At 37.3% G+C, this 25,508-nt stretch overlaps 1 protein-coding gene across 2 annotated transcripts in view; it reads right to left on the reverse strand.

The window, feature by feature from the left end:
* The window catches only part of ptpn4a (protein tyrosine phosphatase non-receptor type 4a), an 80,480-nt gene that overhangs the window by 17,281 nt on the left and 37,691 nt on the right, over positions 1–25,508 (reverse strand). For both annotated transcript variants that reach the window (XM_028023052.1, XM_028023053.1), the window contains exons 3-14: positions 22,719–22,826; positions 21,654–21,696; positions 21,074–21,152; positions 19,559–19,603; positions 19,246–19,298; positions 14,623–14,743; positions 13,917–14,004; positions 12,447–12,535; positions 5,336–5,399; positions 3,939–4,111; positions 3,080–3,148; positions 393–527 (exon numbers count right to left, since the gene is read on the reverse strand). In XM_028023052.1, coding sequence (XP_027878853.1) covers positions 393–527; positions 3,080–3,148; positions 3,939–4,111; positions 5,336–5,399; positions 12,447–12,535; positions 13,917–14,004; positions 14,623–14,743; positions 19,246–19,298; positions 19,559–19,603; positions 21,074–21,152; positions 21,654–21,696; positions 22,719–22,826 — 1,067 coding nt within the window. The remainder of the gene's footprint in view (positions 1–392; positions 528–3,079; positions 3,149–3,938; positions 4,112–5,335; positions 5,400–12,446; positions 12,536–13,916; positions 14,005–14,622; positions 14,744–19,245; positions 19,299–19,558; positions 19,604–21,073; positions 21,153–21,653; positions 21,697–22,718; positions 22,827–25,508) is intronic.

The raw sequence follows: 25,508 nt of genomic DNA on the forward strand, positions 1-25,508 counted from the left end.
ATTAATAATTTTTTTCTATGGGTTTCTGATGTTTATAGAAAATGATTTTCACACACAAAAAACAGAGTTTTCAATGTAATATTATTCTGCTGTGGAAATTTGATACAAAATTAATTCCATTCAACAAAAAACTGCATCCAGTATATTGATATTTTTTAAAAATTTGTTAGTTCTAAATATTAAAATAATAATAAAATACATTAAAATTAGTTGTAATTTGACAAAACATGAAACAGTTTAAGGGTTAAACATCTGCAAATCACTGTATATCCAAACCTAATTCATTCCAACATCTAAAACATATGCTACAACCTGTAAGGTGGCTGTGGCATATTATTATGGATCATCTTTACAAAAGAAATCATGAAGGACTAAAATCTGTTATAACTCACTGGTTCGGTGTTCCAGGTGGCGAACGTGTGGGCAGGCTTTGGGTTTCCAGTCTCTCGTCTGATAGGCTGTTCCTGCTTACCGACTCCCAGTCGGTCCCGCCCACCAACTTCCTCGCCAATGGCTTGCTGGGAGACCTGCTCAGAAAATGTCGATTTCCAGTTACAACTAAACTAAAAATTAAAGTCTCAGTGCATTTATGTCACGTTTAAACGCAACTCAGCTTGCCTACACTTTATTCACGACAGCTACCAGCTAGTTTGCTTTATGTTTTCTGTACTGTGTGTCCTTGGTGTAGGCAGGATGCTGTAACTGCCATCTTCACAGAATGAAGAATGAAGAGTGTTGAAGATGTTTTAATGTAAGAATAGCAGCTAGCACCTAGCTCTTTTGGTTTCAGAATCAAAACCTTTTTTTCTAATCTGGTATTAGTCTGATCAACCACATTGGTCTATACTTTGATGTTATATTTTTATTCATAGTTCTTGTGGCTCACACATTCATTTACTGGACTTTGGTCACACATATATGCATAATCTTAGTCTGACAGGAAGAAAGAAATGAAAGCCAGTTCGAGATCTACATGCAGAAATAAGAAAACGCAACTTAAAGTGATAAAAATAATTCTGGATCAATTGTGAAATAGGGCAATGTTTCAGGGTTTGTTGCATCTGACACCGAGTATATAACTAAGCATCACTAAAAAGCAGTGATGGCATAGTTACTTTGAAAAAGTAACTTTAATCGGATTACTGAATACTCCTTGAAAAAGTAACAAAGTTAGATTACCGATTACTTGATTTGGAAAGTAACTAAGTTACATTAAAATGAACTTTTTTAGTTACTTTCAGCAGCTGCTAAATAACAACGCTCTGCCACCTGTGAAAATTACACTGATCTTTGCCAATACTTAATTGCAAGTTATTTTATAATTGTAACATCAACAATATAACAATATATCACTTATAAGGTTAACCTGAAGGGGAGATTGTTTAATGGTTACAACAGTACAAAAAAGATTTTAGTAATTTGTGCATGTTTTAGTGTGTTCCAGTGTTGCCTGGAAAACTATTAATAGGATTTTATACCCCACCCCCTCGTTTACTGTCAGCGCAGCGCACAGCGCTCCTCCTGCCGCTCCACAACATCAGATGTCCCGCTGCACAGATTTGTGACACTTATCTTAATATTACTGATTATAATTGCGTTTAGTTGCACAACTTTACAGACACGTTCATTCGTGGCTGATTTCACGTTTATTGCGCTGTTCATATTAGTCTCGATGTTTGCAATTTTCTGGAGCGCAAAGCGAAGCTCGACGTCAGTCACAGGTAATATATTAACTTGACATTAACTAAGACACAGCGGGACGGATCATCCGGGAAATGATGGACTAACACTAACTGGATGTCTGACAGATTCTGGGGTTTATGTCTGCTTATTTCCAAGCCCAAAAAGCGCATCCCGCGACTCATTAAATTTGCAAGCGACTTTAGAAAGAACAAAACAAGTCCAAAGCCGCTTGTAATAAACGGAATTGGCGACCGAATCTCAAAATAGTTCCTTTTCAGCAACAAAATGCGCATCTTCATTTACATTTACATTTCTGTCACTGCTGACACTGTAGTGTAGAAACGGGGGTCGCTCCCCAAGATGTGTAGAGGAAATAAAATTAAATTACAAAAGAAAATAGTAACGCAAAGTGATTTTGATAAGTAACTGTAGTCTGATTACTGGATTTGAAATAGCAACACGTTAGATTACTTGTTACTGAAAGAAGTGGTCCGATGTGAGTAACGCGTTACGGACATCTAAAAAGTAAATTTAATGTAGTCATTCAAATCAAAACATGAAAGTCATATTTTGTATTGTCACTGCAGATAGACATAGTTCAGTCTTTATTTCTCCAAAAACTCAAACCCACTTCTGTTTCTCCAAACATTACCAATAAAAAGGGATTTTTAAAACAGAAATGTTATTTTATGACCACATTATGGTGAAGACTGCTGACTTGACAGTCACTGGTACTTTAAAAAAAATGGTTAAGCCACAAAAGCCTATTACTAAAGAAGGAGCCTGTTCATGGCATGCTGCATCTAAGCTGAGATGCATATGTAAAGGTGGCTGTAGCTAATTTATTTGGGAAATTGTATCATGACACACTCCTGAGGAGATTGACACATTAAGGAGTTAAATGCCCTCAAACTTCCCACAGATTTCAACACAACTGCATCTTTAAAAACTATAAAAGTAGAACAAGGCCTCACAATTTCCAGGAACGGATGCCCGAAACATTTATCTCGGACTCAGTCTGTGCCTAAATGTGCTGATGTTGTTTGACTAGAGATGGAAAAGACTAGGAAGCAATATTAGAGAGATGATTGGTGTATATTTTAAGAAAAAATTCTGATGAATCCCAAACGAATATCTAAGGGAAAAGTCTGGTGGTTAAAGTTTTAGCACATTAAGGCACCAGGGAGTCAAACTGATGCCCTTTTGGCTGAAACACAAACACCGATCGATTGAGTCATGTTGATTATTGAGTGGATTGTTGAGCCGATAATAAATGCAGGCTATCAGAATTTGCCCACAAAGCAAAAGTGAGTACAGTGGAGTCAAGTTGAGTCAAAACGGAAGAGGAAATTAGGCTGCTTCCATCTAACCACAAAGGACAGAAGGTATTTACTACCTGGCAAAAACTCTGTCCTTGATCCCTTTCTCCTTTCCATACTGCACAGATTGCACTTCTGTCCGCCCACTAAAGAGAAAAACGAGGAAAACAACAGTTAATAACGTGATTTAAATACTTAATATGGGTATTGTTCACTTTTCCCACAGTGAAATTTAAGCACTTTTCTATTTTCAAGGTAAGTTATCAAATTTTTCCAGTACCGCACTTTGGAGTTAAAAACAATAAAAAAGAACTTTAAAAAAGGTAATTTATTGCTGTTATCAATAATGTGATTTTATTGTACAGCTAAAATAAAAACAACACTTTAAAAACCAACTAATTTAACAAAAAAAACACCCCAATTTTAGTAAAGGTGTTTTAACATATAAATTATAAGCTAACTGTTATTTCAATTACATAGATCAGTAAGTCAATTTCCTCAGTTTTAAAATCTGTATTAAACCAAAGTCACATCATAACTGCAACACAGAAGTGATTCCAAAAAATTATCTTTATAGGAAAGTGTGGAGATGTCTGGAGGGCAAAAACACATTTGAGCCAAACATCAGACAAGGCTCGCTCACGTTGCATCACTGCTACTCAATAATACATCACAAGGCTCCCTTCATTTTTCACAGCCGCCTTTCATAGAAAAGGGAACTGAAAAAGGTTAGCTGGGAATGAAAAGGAGTTCACATGGGGTGAAGACACATTTCAAATGAATTCTATCTGAAGGGAGCAGAGGCATCATTGTTAGTCTGTAAACTTTATCACAGGTCGAAATTTTTAAAGAAAATGGAGAACAATGTCTGGACCAAATAGAAGTGACAGGGGGAATTTGCTCTTCTGGGAGAACATGTTGGGATGATCTTCTTACCAGTATCTAAACTTTGAGCCCAGGCTGAAGTAGTGAGCGAAGAAGTTTTTCTGTGGGGGGATGGGCCGCTCCAGCCTGAAAAAGGTGTGGTGCTCCACGCAGGCCTTCCACAAGTTCTTACAGGCCCGGTAGTTGACCATGTTGAAGCCCAGCAGTGTCTCCCGAGTCTCTGCCTGCACCCAGGAAGAAACATAGCAGCTTATGGAGGGCTGAGTTAAATGAATGGATGGATGGCCTAGCAAAAGCCAGATGGATGAGCGGAGTAACAAGTAGCCAAATGAATTGATGATGGATGGAAGAATTGACTAATAGATAGAAAAACAGATGGCCAGATGGATGCATGATGAATGGATGATGAATGCAAGATGGATGGATGATGGATGCAGGATGAATAGATGTAAGATCGATGGATGACGAATAGATGATGGATGCAAGATGGGTGGATGATGGATGCCTAATGAATGGACGACTAATTGGTTTGGATGGATAGATAATGGGACAAAGTCAGAAATTCCAAATATTTTTCATCCTCCATTTTATTACCCAGAAAAAACTTAAAACAAATTCTACACATTTAAAACTGCATATTAACTTTGTTATGAAAACCATACCTCATGAATATCTAATAAAAGTTATCTGAACAGATTTTCTTTTTAAAGTTCACATGCTTCCAAGGCAACATCAGACTTTGGACATTAGACATTACAACATTAGCATTTAGCAGCACACGGTGTTTAATTTTTTCTAATCTTAACTTCTAATTTCTCCAACTCCAACTGAAACGCAACATGTGCAAAAAACTTTTAATCTTTTTTTTCAGCTCTGCTAACGCTTGTTTTTGTTGTAAAACCTTGCTGTTATGTATCGTCCATATATGGAAGCACAGATGCATAAAGCATTGCCCTTTAAAGCTTGTCACAGCATCACAACACTTTTAAAATTAGAAACTGTTTTAAAAATATTTAGAAGCCACATAATGAGTTATTTATGTTGCTACTATTAAGCTTGATAAGTTTTCAGCCACCAAAATATTATTAAACTGCTCTTTTAACATAGAATTGGTTTAAAAAACATGAAAAATTGTTGTACAGTAAGAAAAAGGCTAAAAGAAAACAAAGAGATTCAAATGTGAAACAAAGGATTTATGCAGGGGATTAATGCATGTTAGGGCAAAGTCAGCAGGGGGTTAATCTGACACCTGATTACACAAACGGATACAGGCGCAGCACAGCTGAAATGCTGCATCTTTATAAAGGTAGGTTCATACAGCTGACCCAATAAAAAACAGTGTCTGAACTCCAGCTGTTTCGTTACTGAGCAGTGGGTAGGAAAAGACGGTCTAGAGGTGTGCATGTGTTTGCGTGAGGGCGTGAGCATGTTTGTGTGTGTACACCCACCGCCTCTCTTCTCAGCTGGATGAAAAACTGTTTGCACTTGAAGGAGATTTTCACTATTTTCAACCTAGAAATTGGAAAAGGGAACAATATAAAGTCAGTTGTTGCCTTTTATCAAATAAATGACACATTTTTAAACCTGCCAAAAATACCTTTGTAGCAATACAGAACTGTGTGGCAATAAATACCTGACCTTGTTTGTACTTACTCTTTCTGGAATCTAAATAGATATAAATAAAAACTTAAATGAATGGATCTACTCTTAAACATCGGACCCAAAAGATCTAAGTTTCTGAAATCTGAACTTTGGCTTCCTTGCTGCAAACACGTTTTTCTAAAAGCTTTCAACAAGATATAGAAGTTTGTTCATTTGTGAGGTCAGACACTGATGTTGGACGAGAAGGCCTGGCTCACTGTCTTCGTTCTAACTTATTCCAAAAGTGATCTATCAGGTAGGGATCAGACCTACCAAGTTCTTTCACACCAAACTCCCTCATTCAGGTGATTGTGGACCTTACAGTGGTCCATAGTCATGCTGGAACAACAGGAGATAAATCCCTAACCCACATGGTTGACAGTATGAAATTACCAAATGACTCGGGATGATGACATACAAGGGTATATTTTCTTAAAACCATAATTCTCTCGGCACCAGACATTACACCATCCTTTTGGTAGCTCCCAAATCCAAACTCAGAGAGGCACAATTCTTCAAACATGTCTCTATAGCTCTAGACTGCAGTGGTGGAGTAATTTATGAAAAGTAATATTTATGGAAATGTTACTTCCCATAAATATTTCCATTACTTATGGAAATATTTACTTATGGAAATATTTACTATGGAAAGGAATATAATGGAACAATACTGTTCTGGTAATCTCAAGAGTAGCTCACTGTTCTTGAGCCAATCTGAAAGCCACATGAAGTATGGAGAGTTGTGAGTACTGTTTCACCTCAGCATCCACTGACTGCCCCAACAGAAGGAAGACCAAGGCGAGACAAGAAAAACAGTAATATAGATACCATCTGTCCAATTTTAATTAACAAGTTGATGGATTAAAAGACTCCAATAAATAATTGAACCCTACCACTCTTATTATCTTTATCTTCCTTTTTGCACCATCAATTTTCCTTACGCTCTGTTTCAGTTGGTTAATTTGTGGGTGTAGTGAAAGTGGGATGGGAAATTGGTGGTGTGAAAAGTTCGGGCGATAAAGTGTTGGTTCAAAATGACGAGTACAAGAACGGCGATAAGGGGGTTGATGAGGGTGATACGGGAGTGGGGCTTAATCTATGGAGTATGATAAGGGCCACAACGGGGTTGATTAAGGTGATAAAGGGGTTGATTAGGGTGATAAGAGGGTTGAATTAGCATGATAAGGGCTGGGGCTCAATATCACAAGTACAAAAATGGAGATAAGGAGGCCAATAAGGGTGATAAGGGGTCGGTTTCAATCTGTGCAGTATGATAAGGGAGATAAGGAAGTTGATAAGGGTGATAAGAGTGCGGGGTTCAATCTGTGGAGCATGATAAGTGCATTTGGGGTTTAATCTGGACTGTACAATAAGGGCAATATATGCTGGATTTCAATAATTTATCTGGTTAATGTCATCTTGTCAATTAAAACTTGACAGATGGTATATATATTAGGTTTCTGCAAGGCAAAGCAAGGTCGAAAAAATAAAGTGAATAAAGGTCCGACTTTAAAGCCCAGTGAAAAAAGCCCAGACTTAACCAGTACGTTCTATGCTTATTTCACCAGGAATACCCTGAAATCAATTTGATCACACCCTCATAGTGTGTAAGAATCCCGTGACTTCCTCTGCGACCTCTCTTCATGTTCTCAGACCTCAGAGTGCCTATTTTGCAAATGACATGGAGAAACGTTTGAGGAAAACCTCATAGCACAATTTTCTCAGAGATTGCAGTCTTTCCATAAAACCAAACACAGGAACAACCAGTGAACAGAATAAAGTCTGGTTAATGTGAGACATAGTTGTAATATATGTCTTTTAAAAAATAATGCTCAAACGAAAGTACATTTTAATAAATAACTTCTTGCAATTTTATACACAAGTCATGTTTTATAAACAAAGATGAGAACTATTGTGTCATGTTACACAGCCATGATGTTCGTATAACCTCCTGCCTTTCTCCATAGCTGGAGGGTTAGAAGCTTATCAGAAAAGAGGAGTCTTGAAGAGGTACGATGGCATGTATTTTCCAATCTCACGTAGGAGCAAGGGCATAAATTATGCTAAAATCAGAGGACCACACACGAGGCAGCAGTAAGACGGCTGCTGATGAGCGGCAGCAGCAGAGTAACATAATCCCTTCCCAGAGTTCTGCTGCTGCTGCTTCTGCTGCTGTGACTCATCGCTCTCTGCTAAATATATTTTACACACTCACTCGCGCGCGCGCACTTGCATTGGCAACAACAGCACACTTAAGCAGAGCGTGAGTCATCCCCCATCCAAATGTGGCTAATTTGTCAGGCTGTTGCAAACAGAAACGGGAAACAGGCAAAAATCTAAATGTCTTTCTGCTGCCGTCTTGCTCCCTATTTTTACTCTCAACTTTTAAACGGAAAGGAAAGACATTAAAAAAATAAAGAAGTAACAGGACATCAGCAGTGACCTAATAAGAAGGTAAAGGAAGACAATGAGTTACAGAAAGTCAGTCAGAGTAAAGCTGTGAAACAGTGACTGCGGTTATGTTTCGCTGTTTCTGTCTTAAGGACATGGCGCTGAACAGCTGCTGAGGACGCCACTGTTGGTCTCTAAATTTAACTCATCTGGGGGGATAAACTCAGGAGGCCTCGGCTTTGATTTAAACCTTTTGCATTTAAATGACGTCACTACGATAAAACAGAATTGCTGAAATTAAAATACAGGTGCATCGCAATTTACACTACCATTGAATCGCTGATTTATTTTGGCAATTCAATTCAAAATGTGAAACTTATAGTATTAGAGACTCATGAATTTATTTCTGTTATGGTTCAATTCAGAAAAATTATTTTAAATATAGACTTCTTCTATTATGGACTACACTATTTTGGAGACGTCCTTTGCATAGAGGGAGAGTCACAAAAGGTCATCTCTAATGAAGCTGATGTATCCAACTATATTAATGGAACACAGTTTCAAATTCAAGTCTTTTTAAGGCCTTTTAGGACATTTATGAAAGACATTTAAGACCAGTATTATGACAGAAATGTACAAAAGAAAGCTGCATATTTTATACAGTAGTAGTACCACCAAGCTTTTTGGTGCAGACGTAACATAATATGGATTAGCAGCAGAAGTGAGCCAGTGGTACAGACAAATGTCATCCAGCCTAATTTATAATTACCCATTATAGACGCAAAAAACATGAGCTAGCTAGCAAGGTTATAGTAGCTTTAAATGCTTGAAGTCGTAGAACAGAATGAAGATGTCTGAGTGTGACTCAAACTTTTGCCTGGCAAGAAAAAAAGATTACACATAGTGTGAGGTAAAATAGTCTTGCCATGACAAAATTTAAGCCCTGTGATTAACGTATTTAAGACTAACTTACATTTTAAAAAATTGAATTTAAGAAATATTATGTTCTTACTTTTACATACATAAATTTAAGACTTTTTAAGGATGCACAGGCACCCTGGCAAAGTTGAGTAGAAGGAAGGAGAATAGTAGAAACAGATGCATAAGAAACACTATTAACTACAGTCTTGAGACAATTCTGAAGATATTTTGGAGGAGAATTGCTTTAGGTGAAGTCTGCGAAACACAGATAAATCCAGAAAATTGGCTGCAGTAGTTTCTTAGAAAAATGAAAGAAAAAAATAAGGAGAGGGAAATAATATTTCACCATCGAGAGGAAAATGTGTCAACAATTCAGAGGAAAGCCTGCTGTTAAAACGTGGGCTGATATGCGCCATACTACGCCGCATTAATGCACAAATCCATGCAAAAGTAGCCCAACCACTATATTGAGTGTGTACAGTACATACAGGCTGGCAGGTTCATATCATAAATAAATTTTTATTTGTGTAAACTTCTGAGATAGAGAATTTTGGACTTCAATAAACTATAATGATCAAATTTATCAAGATGAAAGGCTTGAAACATAACATTTTCTGTGTAACAAATTATTAAGAAGTGAGAGGTTCACCTTCTCAACTGAATAAACTTCTCAATAATATATTACAACTCATTCATAGACGGAGGAGTTTGCATAACCTTTCAGAGTGAATAATGTTTCTCTTTTATCCTCTGCACACAGTAACATCTACTCTCTTCAACATGCATCAGCAGATTTCCAAGTACTGATTCACCAAACAAAGAACAAGACACAGTGAGTGATAAGAGGAACTAACAGCAGAAAAGAGGTCAGTGAGGGCAAATAGATTTGATGGCTATAATGTTTCCAGGAACCACAGTTTAACACTGCTATGAAAAACTGCTGTGAAAAAAAGAAAAAGTTGGAGTGAACTACATTATTCTGCAAAAGTTCAAGAGAGGCTTAGATATACACATTCACTGTCAATAATCACCATGTGAGAGATTTTGAAATACTATGCCAGCCAGTTCTCTGTAAAACTCTTTCTGGACGCAGCTCAACTGAAGCTGGCAGCAGGCCGATTAGGGGCAGGTTTTTAACAAGGACAGCCACAGTTTGAACTTCCACTTCAGTAGAAATGACAAAGAACATAAATATCAACAAAGAACACTTGTTTCAACAGCGAAAGAGCTTCTCAGCTGTGTTTCCTGTCCACACAAATCCACTCACTTCCACCTGAAGCTGCCAGGTTTTCTGTTGGCCAAAGAGGACACACACTTTTAAGCACTTGGCTTTGGACAAGCGGGATATTGGCCTCTGAGCAGTTGGAATTGAAATCTCTGATCATAAAACTTCTGAACAGAGTCTCTGTAACATATGTTTGCTTTCAGGTACAGAAGCTAGTTGAAAAAAAAAAAGTTAAAACAGGGATTAGTAGTTCTTCCTGATTACACACCTACCAAAAAATCTAGGATCAGTCTAATTATTGCTAAAAGGATGCAAGTCATAAAGAAATTATCCTTTTTTTTTGTTTGTCAACTGACTCTTTTTTAACCAGCTTCAATTTCACTTTTTAAGAATATTATCTTAATTGGTAATTAAGAGTAGCCTTTTAGGATTTTTGAATAGTAGGAATACTATTTGGTTAGAATATCTACCAGCAGTCTCCTTTTGTGTCTCCTAGAGTTTATAAATCTTTATGTCAGATTCTCTAAAGGCTGCCAACATTTCCAAATCCAGCATGTTTCTTGACAGAGGGGATAAATGATCGGCTCCTTCAAGATTTTGAAGGGACCTTTTAGAGGGTGTGACATGACAGGCGGCTTTTGTTGAATCCATAATAGTCAGACATGAAGAACATGGTACGTGAAATAGTGAAATAAACTAGGATTTTATGAGTCGAGCTCTGCGTTTAAGCCACCTGAATGAATGGATGGCTAACATGCCTCTATAGAAAAACTGGTTTACTTTCTAAGCTCCCATCTTTTGTGCTCCTCCTTAACACCTAAGAAGCAGTAAAACTATCCAAGATTGAATCTTCTCTCACACTTAGCATTTAGGCATTGCAGATAATTTCATGAGAAAAATTCAGGCATCGAGATAATCGGCTAGAGATGAGCAAGTTGAAAAATGTACAATTTGTCACTGCACCAAACCTGCAGGTTATAAAGAAAACCCAAGAAAGAATCGGATCACAAGCAGAAGAGAAAAGAGCAATTAAGTTGTTCTTTTTTAAAGAAACAGCAATTGTTTCCATACTTTGAATAGTTTATCTCTCAGTTACCACAAAGATACAAAAACTGCACCGAGAAACGCCTTATTCTGTCTTTTTTGCTTATTTTCTTCTTCTCCTCTGAGCAGACTATAAACCAGCAAGTTATCCCCCTCTGTGGGGTTGCAGTGAAACGCTGTGGTCCAACTGACCCAGATATAACATGAAAACATGTCATCTGGATAAAAACAGAAATGCATATAAGTTGTGCACAACTACATGTGATATGAATGTACCTCAGTGATGATTATAGAAATTAAACTGAGAGAAGGCTGTGGCACTTAAGGCCACTTCATTTAGTGAATATTTCAGTATTGCTCGGCGGTTTTTCATTTTAAAATTAGATGCTTTCAAGATTCAAATTTCCAACTTAATTTTTGGTCATTTTTAACATCCAAATACAAATTTTACAGCGGATGTCTCCAGTAGTCAGCTTTAATTATACACTGTCTGCATTAAAGTAGTTGGTCACACTACTTCTGCTGACTTCAGGTGTTTCACTCAGACCCATAGCCACAAGTGTGTGAAATCATAATCACGTTGTGCTTCCAGATTTCTGATGACACAATGAGAATGTGAAGAATGTAATGACAAGCTTTGATAGGTGCAGTGTGGCGCGCACCGAGCCTTGACCTCGACCTCAGCCAGGACCTTTGGAATGAAAGCCAGCAGGAAAAGTGAGCCAGACCTTCTCACCTCTAAATGACCTCATGAAGGCTCAACAGCATAAACAGGAAACATATTCAAGCTAAAAAATACCTGTGAAAAGCTGTAATATTAGAGGAAAGATATGGCTCTAGATGGAAAGTTGTGAGGATTTGCACCCTGATAAGGTAATCAATATTAAACACAAAGTAACTAGTGTTTCATTTTTAAGTGACCTATTTTTTGTTTAATACCTTCAGTGTTTACTGTTTCATACAATGGAGTGCTAGGGCCAGACAAAAATATATTTTTTCTTTTTTGGAGTTACGATACTACAAGACACAATATCACCAGAAAAAAGTTGTTAAAATACTAAGAAAAAGTTTTTGAGTGCAAAGATTCAATAATTATCCAGATCTAATTTACTCTCATTATAGTTTCATTTAATTCTCTTAATTCTTTTTCTTTTAATAATATTGTGACGTTTCATGATTTTTGTTCTTAGTCTGGCCCTAATAATTTGTCATAGATTTCTATGTGTTTGGAAGCTAAATAAATATGCTGACCATGTAGAAACATATAAATAAACTCATATCAATGTCACTGTGGCATGTAACTTCACAGGCATGTGTTCAGTTTGTGTTTCTCTTACCATGGGAAGTAGTTGATCCGTACCCTGTTCTTGTAAACCACAATGCCAGCGGACATCACCCCAATCAGAATCTCTGCATTGCTCTGGTCCTAAACAGAGAAGAAGAGGCAACATTTGCATGATGAAGAGAAGGAATAATAAAACTAGAGCTGAACCAGAGAAAAGAAATATTGTTTTTAATGTCAAATCTCGATTTACACCATCCATGTTCAAACTCGGGTCAGATTTTCCGAATCATTTTGGTAATGTGAAGATGCAAATGCATATATATTATTTATTTTAAAAAAATAAAAACCATGTATAATTTTATTTTCATTTCACAATAACTTTGTGTCACTTAAACCCCAATAAGCTAAATAGACGTTTGTGGAGGCAGCATGACAAAATGCAATAACGTTCAATGGTATTCATCAACTGAACCTACACATTTACCCAGAACAGAAAACACATAAAAAACTGACAAAGAGAAAGAAACCCGATGGTTTCAACTCGAAGGTAATGAAAAGGTTTGCGGGCAACAAACAGAACAAATGAAACCATTCCTGATAGCTTTCAGAGCCCTCTGGGATGGCTAGCCAAAAGTGGGTCCCATTAGTTCACTTGCTTTCAGCTGAAGCTTAAAAACTAAGACTAAAAACTGTATTTTTAGAGGAAAATGGTATATTAAGAGTTTTTTGGAAATCAGAAGAGATGGACTCAAAACAAAGAAAGCTGCATCAGCTTTATAAAAAGGAAATCCCAGACGCTGCAAAAGAAACGCTGATTTTGTGGATTTACGGAAGATTATCAAGATGGGAGAAACTACATTAGATAAATATTCTTGATGTAGTACATGTAGAGTACTAAACTCTACATGTAGTCAGACCAGTTATTATGGATAACACAAGTGGTGCAAATGACTCCTACTAAAAATGAAATTAATCTATGCCGTTTCTCATACTAAATGAGTAAAATCATGTAAAAAGAGACTCATTTGATTAAATTTTTAAGATGGATGCTAAACATGTCTCTTGTGAGCACTTGATAATATTTTTTATCTCAGCACTGTACAGCTAAATCCATACTGTTTACCCAACAGCTTATCTCTTCATATTTCCACCCCATCATGACATTATGGCTGATGGTACATTGCTCTAATTTCCGTCATGTGGATTCACTCTATAGAATGAGCAGGAAATGACAAGATGAAAGCACCATTCATCTTTAGAGTGGGGATTACATAACAAATCTTTTTTCTTTTTATCATTCTACATCTATCCAGCGGATGTGAAAAGAACGATGGTTTAAGGATTCTGCTTTTAAGATGAGAAGGTATCAATGTAAACAATGAAACTAATGGTTTCATTTCCAGTTGCAGAGCTGCTCACCTCTGCACTGGTGGCAACGTTGAAGCTACACAAATCTTTAGTTGCCATAAGAATATAGAAACATACGGAGGAAATAACAGAAATGGAATTAAACCTTACTCACCCTTGCATAGTGCAGCTCCACCCCGTAGAGCTCCAGCGAGCGTGCTGTGTTCAGATAATTAAACTCCGACTGGGCAGGAGATAGACCGCTGAGAGAGGGAGGAGGGGACAGAGACAGATGGGGACAAGAGCGTAGCGGTGAGTGCAAAGGGAGCGTCGATGACAGGGTGGCAGAGAGGGAAAAGGAGACAAAAGAAAAAGAAATCGTCAGTTCCAGATGAATTGAAGTAATTGCAAGAAAAGGGGTCAAGTAAAGGGCAGCGCAAAAGGTGTGTTGGTGTGTGAATCTGTATGTCGGCACAGACTGGACCTATGCTACTGTAGGTGTGGATATTTCTAAAGATTACCAGCAGATCAAAATGTGATGCACATGAAAGGGGGAAGTTATTTATGACTGATCTGTTTATTACACACATTTTAAAATTCCAGTCAAATTTCAAGAGCATGGTTGGATGGATGGATAAGCATATTTTTGTATGGATGAATGAATGGAAATATATGACAATACTCCAATCTTTTTTCCAGAACTGTGAAATGCTAAAACAAAATATTTGAGACATTTCCATGTAACATAAAAACTTTAATCTAATCTGGATTTGAAAACGCTTCTTTCCCACCACAGAGTCTGTTCCCGCTGTCTCTCCCTGTTTACACATAATCCGGTCTGAGTGGCGGCCAGCAGCACTGCAGCGAGCGGCTCGGCGTACCTGTGCTGCTGGTGATGTTTGGAGACCTCTTTGTGGAAGTCTTGTGGGGGGTTGGGGATGAAGCAGAAGTCAGACAGGTAGCCGGAAGAATGCTCCGCTTCATTGTAGTCTCCCAACTCGGCTACAGGAAGAGAGAGGGGGAAAAAAGACCAATATGTGACTTAAATAAAACAAAATCAGAATGACTGCTGACAAATAATCTTCATCTTATATGCTAGTTGGAAAATTGCTGGTTCATTTTCTCTGGTAAACATTGCCTGATGTTAGTCTATAAAACAAGGCAGTTTCCTTTTTCCTTTTAGATCATGGCACTACTTCAATAATCAAACATGCACAAAGGGATTTCCACTTCAAATAAGTTTGTATTTTTGAAACTTTACCAATACAGTGAGTTATAAACTTGTTTCAAACCTGGTCCTGTTACTAAGCTGTGGTTGAATAATGATTAGCTTCAAGATGTTACAACCACTATACCTCATCATGTTCCACTTTTTGTTTTTACTGGTAAGAAAACATAAATTATGATAGAAAAATCATCATTTATGTTCCGTTTTATATTATTTTCAACTGAAAATAGTCCTTACATAAATAAAAACAATTGATCAACTAATAAAAACCAAACAAATTGACAGGCTGGCACCTTATTTGTTGGGAAAAAACCCCTCTAATCTTCAATGTCTGCTTAAAGCAAAGCAATTTCAGCCAGAGAACAGTATAAAAACTATCGCTACGGCATTTTTAAAATTTTTACATCAGCACCAAACCACAGCTGAACTTTGTTACAACATCTGCGAATCTTTCTGTAATCCACTCTGTGGTGTCAGCAGTTTACACAGAAACAGTGCACAGATAAAGAAGAAGTCCTTGTATAGCTTCACCCCACATTTTCTGAGAATATGGCCTGAATTATCAAAAAAAGAACTGCATGTGTCATTAAAACCACAATGCAAGTATGATTAAGGCAGTGTGATAGCATCAAATGATTAAAATCTTACACAGCTATGATCAGACGCTTTTGAACTTTCAAGTGAATCTTATCTAAGGTGTAACAGGGTTGTTCTGGGCCATTTGTAGTCCTTTAACAGATTTTGTTTGGCCCCTGACTGCAAATCAAAACTAATAAAAATTTGGCCAAGAAAATATAAAACAATTCATGACCCACAAAATTTGGAAATCGTCTGTTTTTGTTTTAAAAAGGCAACAGGCCTGAATCTTTTGTTGTTTTAGATCTTTAGTAATATACATATTTTATTAAAAATGTGTTCATTGTTTAACAGGTTAAACTAAAAAGAAAAAAATAATAATCACAAACTAATTTTTAAATTAATGCATTTTGTGGCCCGCCACTAGTTTAAACAAACCAGTTTTGGCCCATTTTGGACTGTGGTAATCTAAGACACACACATGTAACAAAAATTCATTAGCAGCCATTTCTAAACAACTGAAAATTCCCCAATCGTTAGTCGAAACAATTAGACATTTCATTACTTTGTGAACTTTAGCAGTTAAAATTACACAGTTTTCTGTGTAATTACCAAATGTGGTCGAATGCATTGTCTTTCCTCTCAACAAGCCAATGGGAACGCACTTCTATGTGTGTATATTGTATTTTACAACATAACAGGCATCGACAGAAGAATTTAGACCTGCCTTTACTGTTTTGGGACTTTATTTTAATAAAATTGTTTTATTAAAGAAACACAATTTAACTCTCTCAGACAAAGAGAAGGAAACCCGATGGTTTCAACTCGAAGGTAATGAAAAGGTTTGAGGGCAACAAACGGAACGAATTAAAAGACTCCTGATAGCTTTCAGAACCCTCAGGGTTTGCTAGCCAAAAGTGGATCCCATTAGCTCACTTGTTTTCACCTGAAGCTTAAAAACATCAATTTGCTCAAGTAGTCCCTTGACTGACCTGCAGGCCGGTAGCCTAAGCATATTGACCAACAAATCAATGGCAGCTCAGACGCTCATTGATGTGCACACACCACCAGTGCTCTGCACAGTTCAGCGTCAACTTTAAAACACCTAACAGGGAAGGAGAAGAACACTGTGGTCGTGATGGCATCCGCCAAAAGACTTGGATTTAAAATGTGAGGTTTTTTTTTATTAAAGTAGTAGGTTTTTTTCTTGTTTTAGCTGTAAAGTTATTTTTTGAATGAAAGGGGCTGGTGAAAGTTTAAGGCTACTTGCAATAATGGAAAAAAGCTAAAAGAAAAAACAAATGCAAACGAAGAAAAAAATTAAGATAATTGAGGAATTGGCTTATAACCAGAATCAGCTATTTTCCTGTATCTGTTGAATACTCTCAGTCTGTTTTAATGGTTTTTTTTGTTGTTGTTTTTTTTGGCAAATGTGAGCAGATGTGAGTGGGAGTAAGGATGTTACGAGTGACTTTTTGCATGTTGTTGGATTGTATAACTGATGCTGTTTAAATTATGAATTATATTTATTGAATAGTGTCCAGCTGTTTTTATGCATTCTCTTTTTATATAAAAAAATTACCAGCTCAGTCAGGGCCTACAGCTGGTAATTAGTACCAGGGATACACCCTGACACGATGCATCTTTCCTCTGAGGTTAATGTCTACTGTACATTGTCTCTGTTTTAGATAAATAAATCACAAAATTTAAAAGCAAACAGCCCATCAACAGCATTTTCCAGTTGAGAGAGGGAGACTGCAAACTACAGTGAAGTTGTTCTTTATTCATTCAAGGTTCAAACTTATGTCTACAAATATTAATTTTAAAACTTCACACTTTTTCAGACTCAGATTTCCACAGCTCAGTCACTATTTTACACATTTTTAAAATGTAAATACAAAAGTTCACTATAAAGACATTGCACTACTTTGGCCAGACTTTATATATGAAATTAGCACAAAAAAACCCCAGAATAAATGATGTATGAAAATCAACTAAAGTCGATACTGGAAGGTCTAAATGTTAAAAACCTTAAATCAGAAATTTAAAAACGGGAATTCTGAATTTTGCACATATGAAAATAAATGAAAATCAAATTTTGTACGCATCAGTAAGTAGTATACAAATATATTCTATCTGCTTCAACCACTGTTAGAATACATCGGATAGTGAACCCAATGAAAACAGCCGTTTCAAGGGTAAGCTTGAAATAAAATACAGAAACAGGAGGGGATAAAACACAGCTAAACCGTATTTTATTCCCCTTCACCAAGATATTTACAATGTTGAGGGAAGGTGTATTTTTTTCTACAGTCAATCATAAAACAGGAATTTAGGACTACCAGGAGAGATTTCAGATCTTTTGAGAATGCAGGCTTGATTTGTGTGGGATTTGGAGTCAGCAGAGCTGGCAGTCGAGCTGAATTAGCAGCATAGCAGCTGCTTCAAGCCATTTTTTTCCTCCCCAAAGCAAACATTTATCTCCATAATCTGTGCTGGCACTGTGAAGAGTGACAGCATGGACCCAGCAACACAGTATGTGTGTGTCAGTGTAAAAGCCGTAGGGTCAGAGCCACGAAGGTCTAGGTCAAATCTCTTGTTTGACCTATATACTGAGGCTGTGCAGATTCCTGGCTAAATATGCCATAGAGGGGGAGAGCAGAGGGACTGGAGGGGGGAGGAGTTACTAGTGCTGAAATGACAAATGAAACAAGGCAGCAGGCAAAAGGCATCAATACAATAAGTAAAAATGTAAGAAATGTGTTGAGATTCAATAAAATTAACTCCTAAAATCTATTGGTATAAACTAATTTCTAGTTTCACACTGACATTTCCAATAATAAGATGACAACATTGTGAACAGGCTTCTTAAAGAGATGCATTGTTGACATTTTAACTATTTGTGAGCTACTGAAAAATACTCAAAATAAATTTTTTGAAGAAATTTTTTGTTTAGAAGAAACAAAACACTTAATTTCACTCAAAACACATGTTTGAAAAATAGTAAATATGGCAAATATGATAAACTGTGAAATCAAAAAAAAATGTTAGAGTGGTCCCTGAATTTTGTCTCTATACCAATGAATAGGCTTTTCAGACGCATACTGTTCAGTTAAGCTCAAAATTATTCATTATTTAGATTTAGAGGAATCTATGTTCCTTCTGACTGGAAGTAATATTAACATTTTGGAGTGGTACAGCCAATCTTCAATCTGATAGAGAAACTATGGAGGCAGCTAAACATTAAAGTGACGGCAAGGAGACCTTCCAACATGGAGCTCATCACCAAAGATAAATAAATGTTAAAGAGTCAAATTGTAATTTATCTGTTCTGGCTGTTTATCAAAAAACAAAAAGAAATGCACATTAAGCTGGAAATATGAAGAGATACTGAACATCAACTTAGCAGTTAGCCAAACTACTCGCCTATCGATCTGCTTCTGTGCATCAATCTATTATTAAAGATCGACTTTAGAGAAAACCAGTATCGCATGCAATATTTATGTAACCAACGGTAATATAGAAACCCATCCCACCGCATGGTTTTAAAGAAAGTCTCCATGGCTTCAGAGCAGCAGTTGTAAAAGCACTCCAGCAACCACAGTCATTACATTTAACAGTGTGTGTAGCTAAGCAGAGCCCTAATGAATTGCCTTTTCATTGTTACGTGTAATGGGTGTACCCAGGGAGCAATGCTTACACTGAACAGCATAGGATGCCAGCAGCGCAGCTGTGTTGTGAGGACAGGGCAATCTGAAAATTGAAAGAAAATAAAACGCATTAACTCAAACACACAAAACTTCAAAGATTTCTGCACTGGGTAATATTTAAGATGCAGCTGTTTTCAGAGAACATAATATTAGGATTTGATAACTGGAAATAAAAAATGATTAAAAAAAGAAAACTAATTAGCACACTGTGCATGAAGCCAGAGGTTCACTCCCATAAAGCCACATTTCATGACTCATCCCACTTTTATAAAACAACAGATCCCTAAAGTACGACATGCTCACCTTCCAGTTAATATATCCTGCTTGATCTGAAGGAAATACTGGTACCTTATGGGAGAAAAACACAATATAATGACAACAGATGAGCAAACTGTCCAGTTGGTTTTGAAAATTAGACATAATAGGCAGTGAATGCATTCCAAAAAGGCTGCATTTTGATTATCAACCACAATAAACTAAGGAAACATTTTTTCTTTACCCGAGGAGCTGTGCGAGAACTACTCTAAAACTATATGTAAAGCCGACAAGTGGCAAATATTTTACATTCATACTGTTCTGAGAATTCATATCTTCTCTGGTGTCACAGTGAAATGCCTATATGTGCAATATGGAAGTGTGCGCGCTTTTCCCTAGCTGACAATATTAGATCACAAAGGATTCAGAGTATGCAAAAGCAGAGATTGTGGGATCATCTATTCTTTTATTTATGTGTCACAGTTCTATGCTCTTACTCAAATGCACCAGTTCTATTTTCCTCCTTCAGCTTCATAAAATCGCTACTATTAGCTATGCATGAAATGTTACTGATTTTATTGATGAGCATAGTAAAAAAAATTAACAAGCATTACCAGTTTCAAGTAAAATTAATATTAAAGCTGTCTTTACTTTCCAAATTATTAGAGCACCAAGAGTTAAATGTAGCTGTATGCTCAACTTTTAAATCACATTAGAACAGATGCTGAAGATGTTTATGTCCAACTTCCATGGAGATGAAAATGATTATGGTCCTGATAATCCAGCATGTTTAAACTACATTGCAATTAATGCAAAGTAAGTTAACATTTAGGTGTTTTTTTGTGTTTGCCTTCATGCAAATCCAGTATTGTAGCAGAAGATTTTTGGTTCAACATAAAGTATTTTTCTCCTATTTACTAAGCTTTTGCTTTCATTTTAATTTCATAAAAACTCCAGCAGAAGCAACACTAGCAGCAGTTTTACTAAAAAGCAGATGTGGTCCCAGCCATATATTAAACTTGGCTAAATTTGTATCACACATTTTCTACAAAGCGTGACACATTTGTAGTTCTTGATGGTGTAAGTATGCCTTTTTTCACAGGCAAACCCGTCCTGTCATATTTTGTATTTGCGTGATTTATAGACCTCTACTCTGAAAAATCGGGTTATTGCTTTGTTGCATGAAAAATGCATGCTTAGTTTATTATTTAGCAGGTACAAATAAAGAATGTACTTTTTGTTGCCTGAGAGAGTTTTCAACTTGATAAGTCTCTTCACGTGGGAAAAAGTGTGGATGCCTCTTTAATGTGGATATACTAGCTTGCATCTTAAAGTGAAGCTGTGAAGATGTGGATCTTTACATATTTAGGTGCTGCCAGAAAGTATTTAAATCAAATACCTAAAACTCAAACGCCTAAAATTAGCTTTACTATGCATCCTGCTAAAATTCAAAAAAGAAATAAGAAAAACATGAACTCTGTCTCAAATTCCAGTTAATAATGTGGATGAAATAATGTAAAACCTGTAACATAATGACGCTGTGGTGTTGACGTCCGGACTTACCGTGTGTAGTCTTCCTGAAGTTTACTCGGATCAGCCACAAAGAATTTGACTCTGAAGCTCAGGTTATGTGGAGACCCTCCTGAAGGAAGTAAGGAGAAACATCAAGCATTTCAATTATAACAATATCTCATGAATGTATACTATTTATACAATTGACATTTTCTCCACATCATTTTTCATTCAAAAAACTCTGCACAAAGAAAAAGCGAGTGGTGTCTTCAGCCGGTGAGTCAATCAACCAAAATAAAAACAAGAGTTGAAGTACAGTTCAATTATTGCTGCAGGACGACTGCCTGCTCCACTTCAGCTACTCCTTAATTGTCCTGCATGTTACAAATTCTATTACTCATTATCAAAAAAAAAGAGCAGAGTTGAAATGGAGTTTAATCATTGCTCCAGGCGTTTTCAGAATGGTAAATGACATCATGGACTTTTGCTGGAGGCAAAGTGTGGATTGTTAAATGTTACCGAGACTAAACTGCGGATAGGAACACACTGAAAAGTGATCAAGTTAGAGTAGGGTGAACTTTTCTGATGGTTTGGTTAAAAGTTCAGGTGGTGTGTGGTGGATTTCACCTACTTTTTAACTGTTTCCTGATGGGCTTATTGGGATCCAGCCAGCGCTGTAAAATATGGATAAGAACAGACTTAGAGTCACTCTGCGCAAAGCTGGACCACATCGTTTCAATTATTCACCGGTGGCCGTCAACACAAACACAGAAACCTGCCAAATGCTCACACAGATAAAAACAAAACAATCAAACAATCAAGGTAATAAAAAGGAAAAAAAAAAAAAGCCGGCTAGCGCTGAAACAATTAGTCAAATTAATCGTGTCGACTCATTTATTTAAATAATCGGCAACTAATTCAGTAAACAATTACTCAGTAATTGGAGTATACAGACTCAAAAAAGGCCATTTGCTGAAAAACAACACAGAGCATTAATTAAGGCAAAACTGCACAAAAATATATACATTTTGGAAATTACATATTATACATATATAATTATATATATATATGTTTATGTCATAAACTTAACACCTGTCATGTTCCTTCATAAAATGAGGGAGCATTTATGAATGTTGCCATAAAGTGTCATTCGGTAAATAATAACATTTTTAATGCAAAGTTGCTCTAAAAGTTGCATTGAAAGTCCATTAAAAGTGTTAACTTTGCATCATTAACAACATAATAACACTTTAGTGCAAAGTTGGCACTTTTAATGGACTTTCAATGCAACTTTTAGAGCAACTTTGCATTAAAAGTGTTATTATTTACCGAATGAGATTCATAAATGCTCCTTCATGTTCATGACAGATGTTACGTCATGTTTAAATAAATTAAGTGTTATTAAATAAATCATCAAATTGGTGACCAGTATTTTTATATTTAGCTTCAGATGCATCCTTTGCTACAAATAATCAACTGCACACTAAATGAATGCTATGGTAGCGCATTATGTCTAACTTGATACTAAGTTAGACAAGTGAAACAGTATACAGTCAGTTTTATAGAAGAATTAAAATCCCACAGATCTTTGCTACATAAATCCACAATTGATGGCACTACAATAACTTCCCGCCAACACACACACACGCCCACACACACAGGCACACACACTGATGACTGAGAGCAGGATACTAACTGGTGTATCTGAGCCATCATCAGCCAGGTGCAGGCCAAAGTAGTCTCTCTCGGTCAGCACCAGGTGCTTAAACACGGCGTCCAGCAGCACCTGGCCGTGATCCGACTTCTGTGGAGAAGAAAAGAAAAACAACGAATAAGCTCGCTGCTCATTGTGTTGCTTGGCAAACAGGTCTGCGAATCCCATCTTGCAGCTCCCCACTGAAAGGTCAGGGAAGGAACAGCGAGCGAGCCGAATCCTCTTTTCCCACCACAGACATCTAAATTATTTAAAAACACCCTCGCTGCTACAGAAACATTCCATCCATTTAAAATTTATCTGCAACTAGTCCGTGTTGAGCCTCATTTAATATGGTTCCAACCGCATTGGGGAGTGACATGTTTAAGGAATTAAGCTGATGAACTCCTGTGGGCTGCTCTTTTTTAAAATTTATGTCCATTTTGGGCAGAAATATATTAATGACGGTACACTTAATGACGGTATTTTCACATTAATGAACGGTATCGATCTGCTAAAACAACTTAATTTAAATCTAGCTGACTTAAAAATCACCCAAACAGAAGCTAGACCTGACCGTGCATTCAAAAGAGAGAAAATAATTTGACTTTTGGATGGACTGCGGTGAATTGGATGCGAGCCAGACAGCGAAATGTCACACTAATGGAAGCGGGAAAAAACGTAAACAAGGGGAAGCAAATCAAAGAGTGAACAGAGTGCCACTTAGAAAAGAAAGAACGGCTGGAAAAAGCGAGGAATAATTGATCGAATCCATCATTAAAACCTCATCGTTCTGAGAGAGCGTAGGACGGGCGAGAGGATAAACTGTGGGAGCACAAGTGGAGCAGAAATTCACACCTGATCCTGTAACTTTGAGAGCAAGAGGGAGAAGCTGAGTGTGGAACGCCATCAGCGCTCCCACGGGAGAAAAATTACACACACACACACACCCCGACACAGTTTGTGCTTTCGTCCACTTCTCCTGTTTGCCCTGGTGACACAGTTACACAGTTTTACAGTGCAGTGTGTGAGCGAATGATAGCTGACAGTTGACATGTTGACATGGCAGTGTGCATGTGGGGGTGCATGTGCATGTGTGTGTCTAGTCGACGGCTGTCAAAGCTCCATTAAATGTTATTGAAGCCTGTGTGCCCCTCTGTTCTTTTTCAGCATTTGAACTTGTGAAGTGGTGTAAAACAACTGCTGGAAATAATTAACATAACAGAAATTAGTTTACAATGAGGCCATAGGGCAATAGGAGTGGTTTTGCTTGTCTTTTTGGCAAAACAAAAGTCATACTAGATGGAGAACATCTGCGAAGATCAATATTTAAGTGTTACCAGAGATTCTCACTTAGATCTAGGTCTGGACTTTGACTAGGCCATTGTAACGTGTTTACACACCTGTTTTGGTTGTGAAAAGGGCATTTTCACACCCTCTTCACTCATTGATGTAACTCTGATTACATCTAATTGGCCAAACTCTGCTGATATTTAGAAAGAGAACGAGAGTTCCTTTCAAATAAAATAGCCTACACACAAAGCGATGATAAATTCTTATGATCTAGTTGCATCCCACATATAGAGACAGGCAGGTACTTTACAGGCACATAGTGCCATTATTTAGACCAATCAAATAACTATGTTACCTTCAGTTGCTATAAAAATGTCGTATATGACTTAAAAGAAATTTGACTTTGTAATTTAACACCTTGAAATTGGGCCTCTGTCTCTTTAAGGAATTCCTGCACTTTCTGAAACGTCGCCTTCAGAAAGTCTTTGCAACGTTTTTACCAGCGTTCCACTGAGAAGCTGGTGTAATGAGCTCAGCAGATGTTTCACCAATTGTTTACTAATTGCTGCTGGCTAGTCTTAAGGAGCTGATTGGGATTTCATTCTCGAAGGTGGCGCTCGGTAAACTCCGGCATTTTGTACAGCTGACTGGCTGCCATGGATGATTAAATAATTTCTCAAAAATGCATGAAGGAACATTTCAACATGTTGTGGAGACATTATAACACGATCTAAAGCTCAGATATGTCAATTGTACATAATACTGCCCTTTTAAAAGAAAAATAGAAGTGAAAAACATTTCTGTTTGTATCCCTCTGCTATGAAGACACATTTATCCTCTCTACATGAGAACTCTAGAGCTTTTCCAGTGCTTCTCCTTTGTATGATGCAGCTTTTCAGTTGGATGTGTGAGCCCTCTGTGAGTCTCACACTGCGCTCCCTGAAAGCATGCACACCGAATGCGAGCCAGTGCAACGGCAAACAGCCGTATGTTGTTGAAATAAAAACTGAGTCACACAGGCAAACATGTCCGCATGCGGTCCTTTTCAGTCATCTTACCGAACAAAAATTTTAAGAGTTGCTGATGGGTCGAACTCACGGAGAATGTGTCACGAAGTGTCACGCAATGTAAACTACTGGAGACTTTCAAAGGGGGGGGAACAAGCGAAAGAATGCAAATGAAAGTAGAAAGAGACACTGAGGGAGACGAGAGAAAGCATGGGAGAAAAGAGGTGATTGACGATGCGACCGGGTGAGACAAACACTCTTTGTGCCGACTGAAGGGGTGTCTGTGTGCATGAGAGTGAGGAGAGAGGAAGTAGACATGGTGATAGAGAGCAATCACGAGAGACTGACTGAGAGCGGGAGAAAAAAGGGGAGCGAAGGGGGAAGATGTGATGATAAGTTTTATACCCTTGGGGCTTATCTTTGGCATCAAAGTGAAAAAAAGACCCACAGACAGTGGCTGGAGTGACACTGAAGGGGAAATCCCAGTGTCTGT

Source organism: Xiphophorus couchianus, chromosome 7 (genome assembly GCF_001444195.1).
Source record: "Xiphophorus couchianus chromosome 7, X_couchianus-1.0, whole genome shotgun sequence".
NCBI classification, from domain to species: domain Eukaryota; kingdom Metazoa; phylum Chordata; class Actinopteri; order Cyprinodontiformes; family Poeciliidae; genus Xiphophorus; species Xiphophorus couchianus.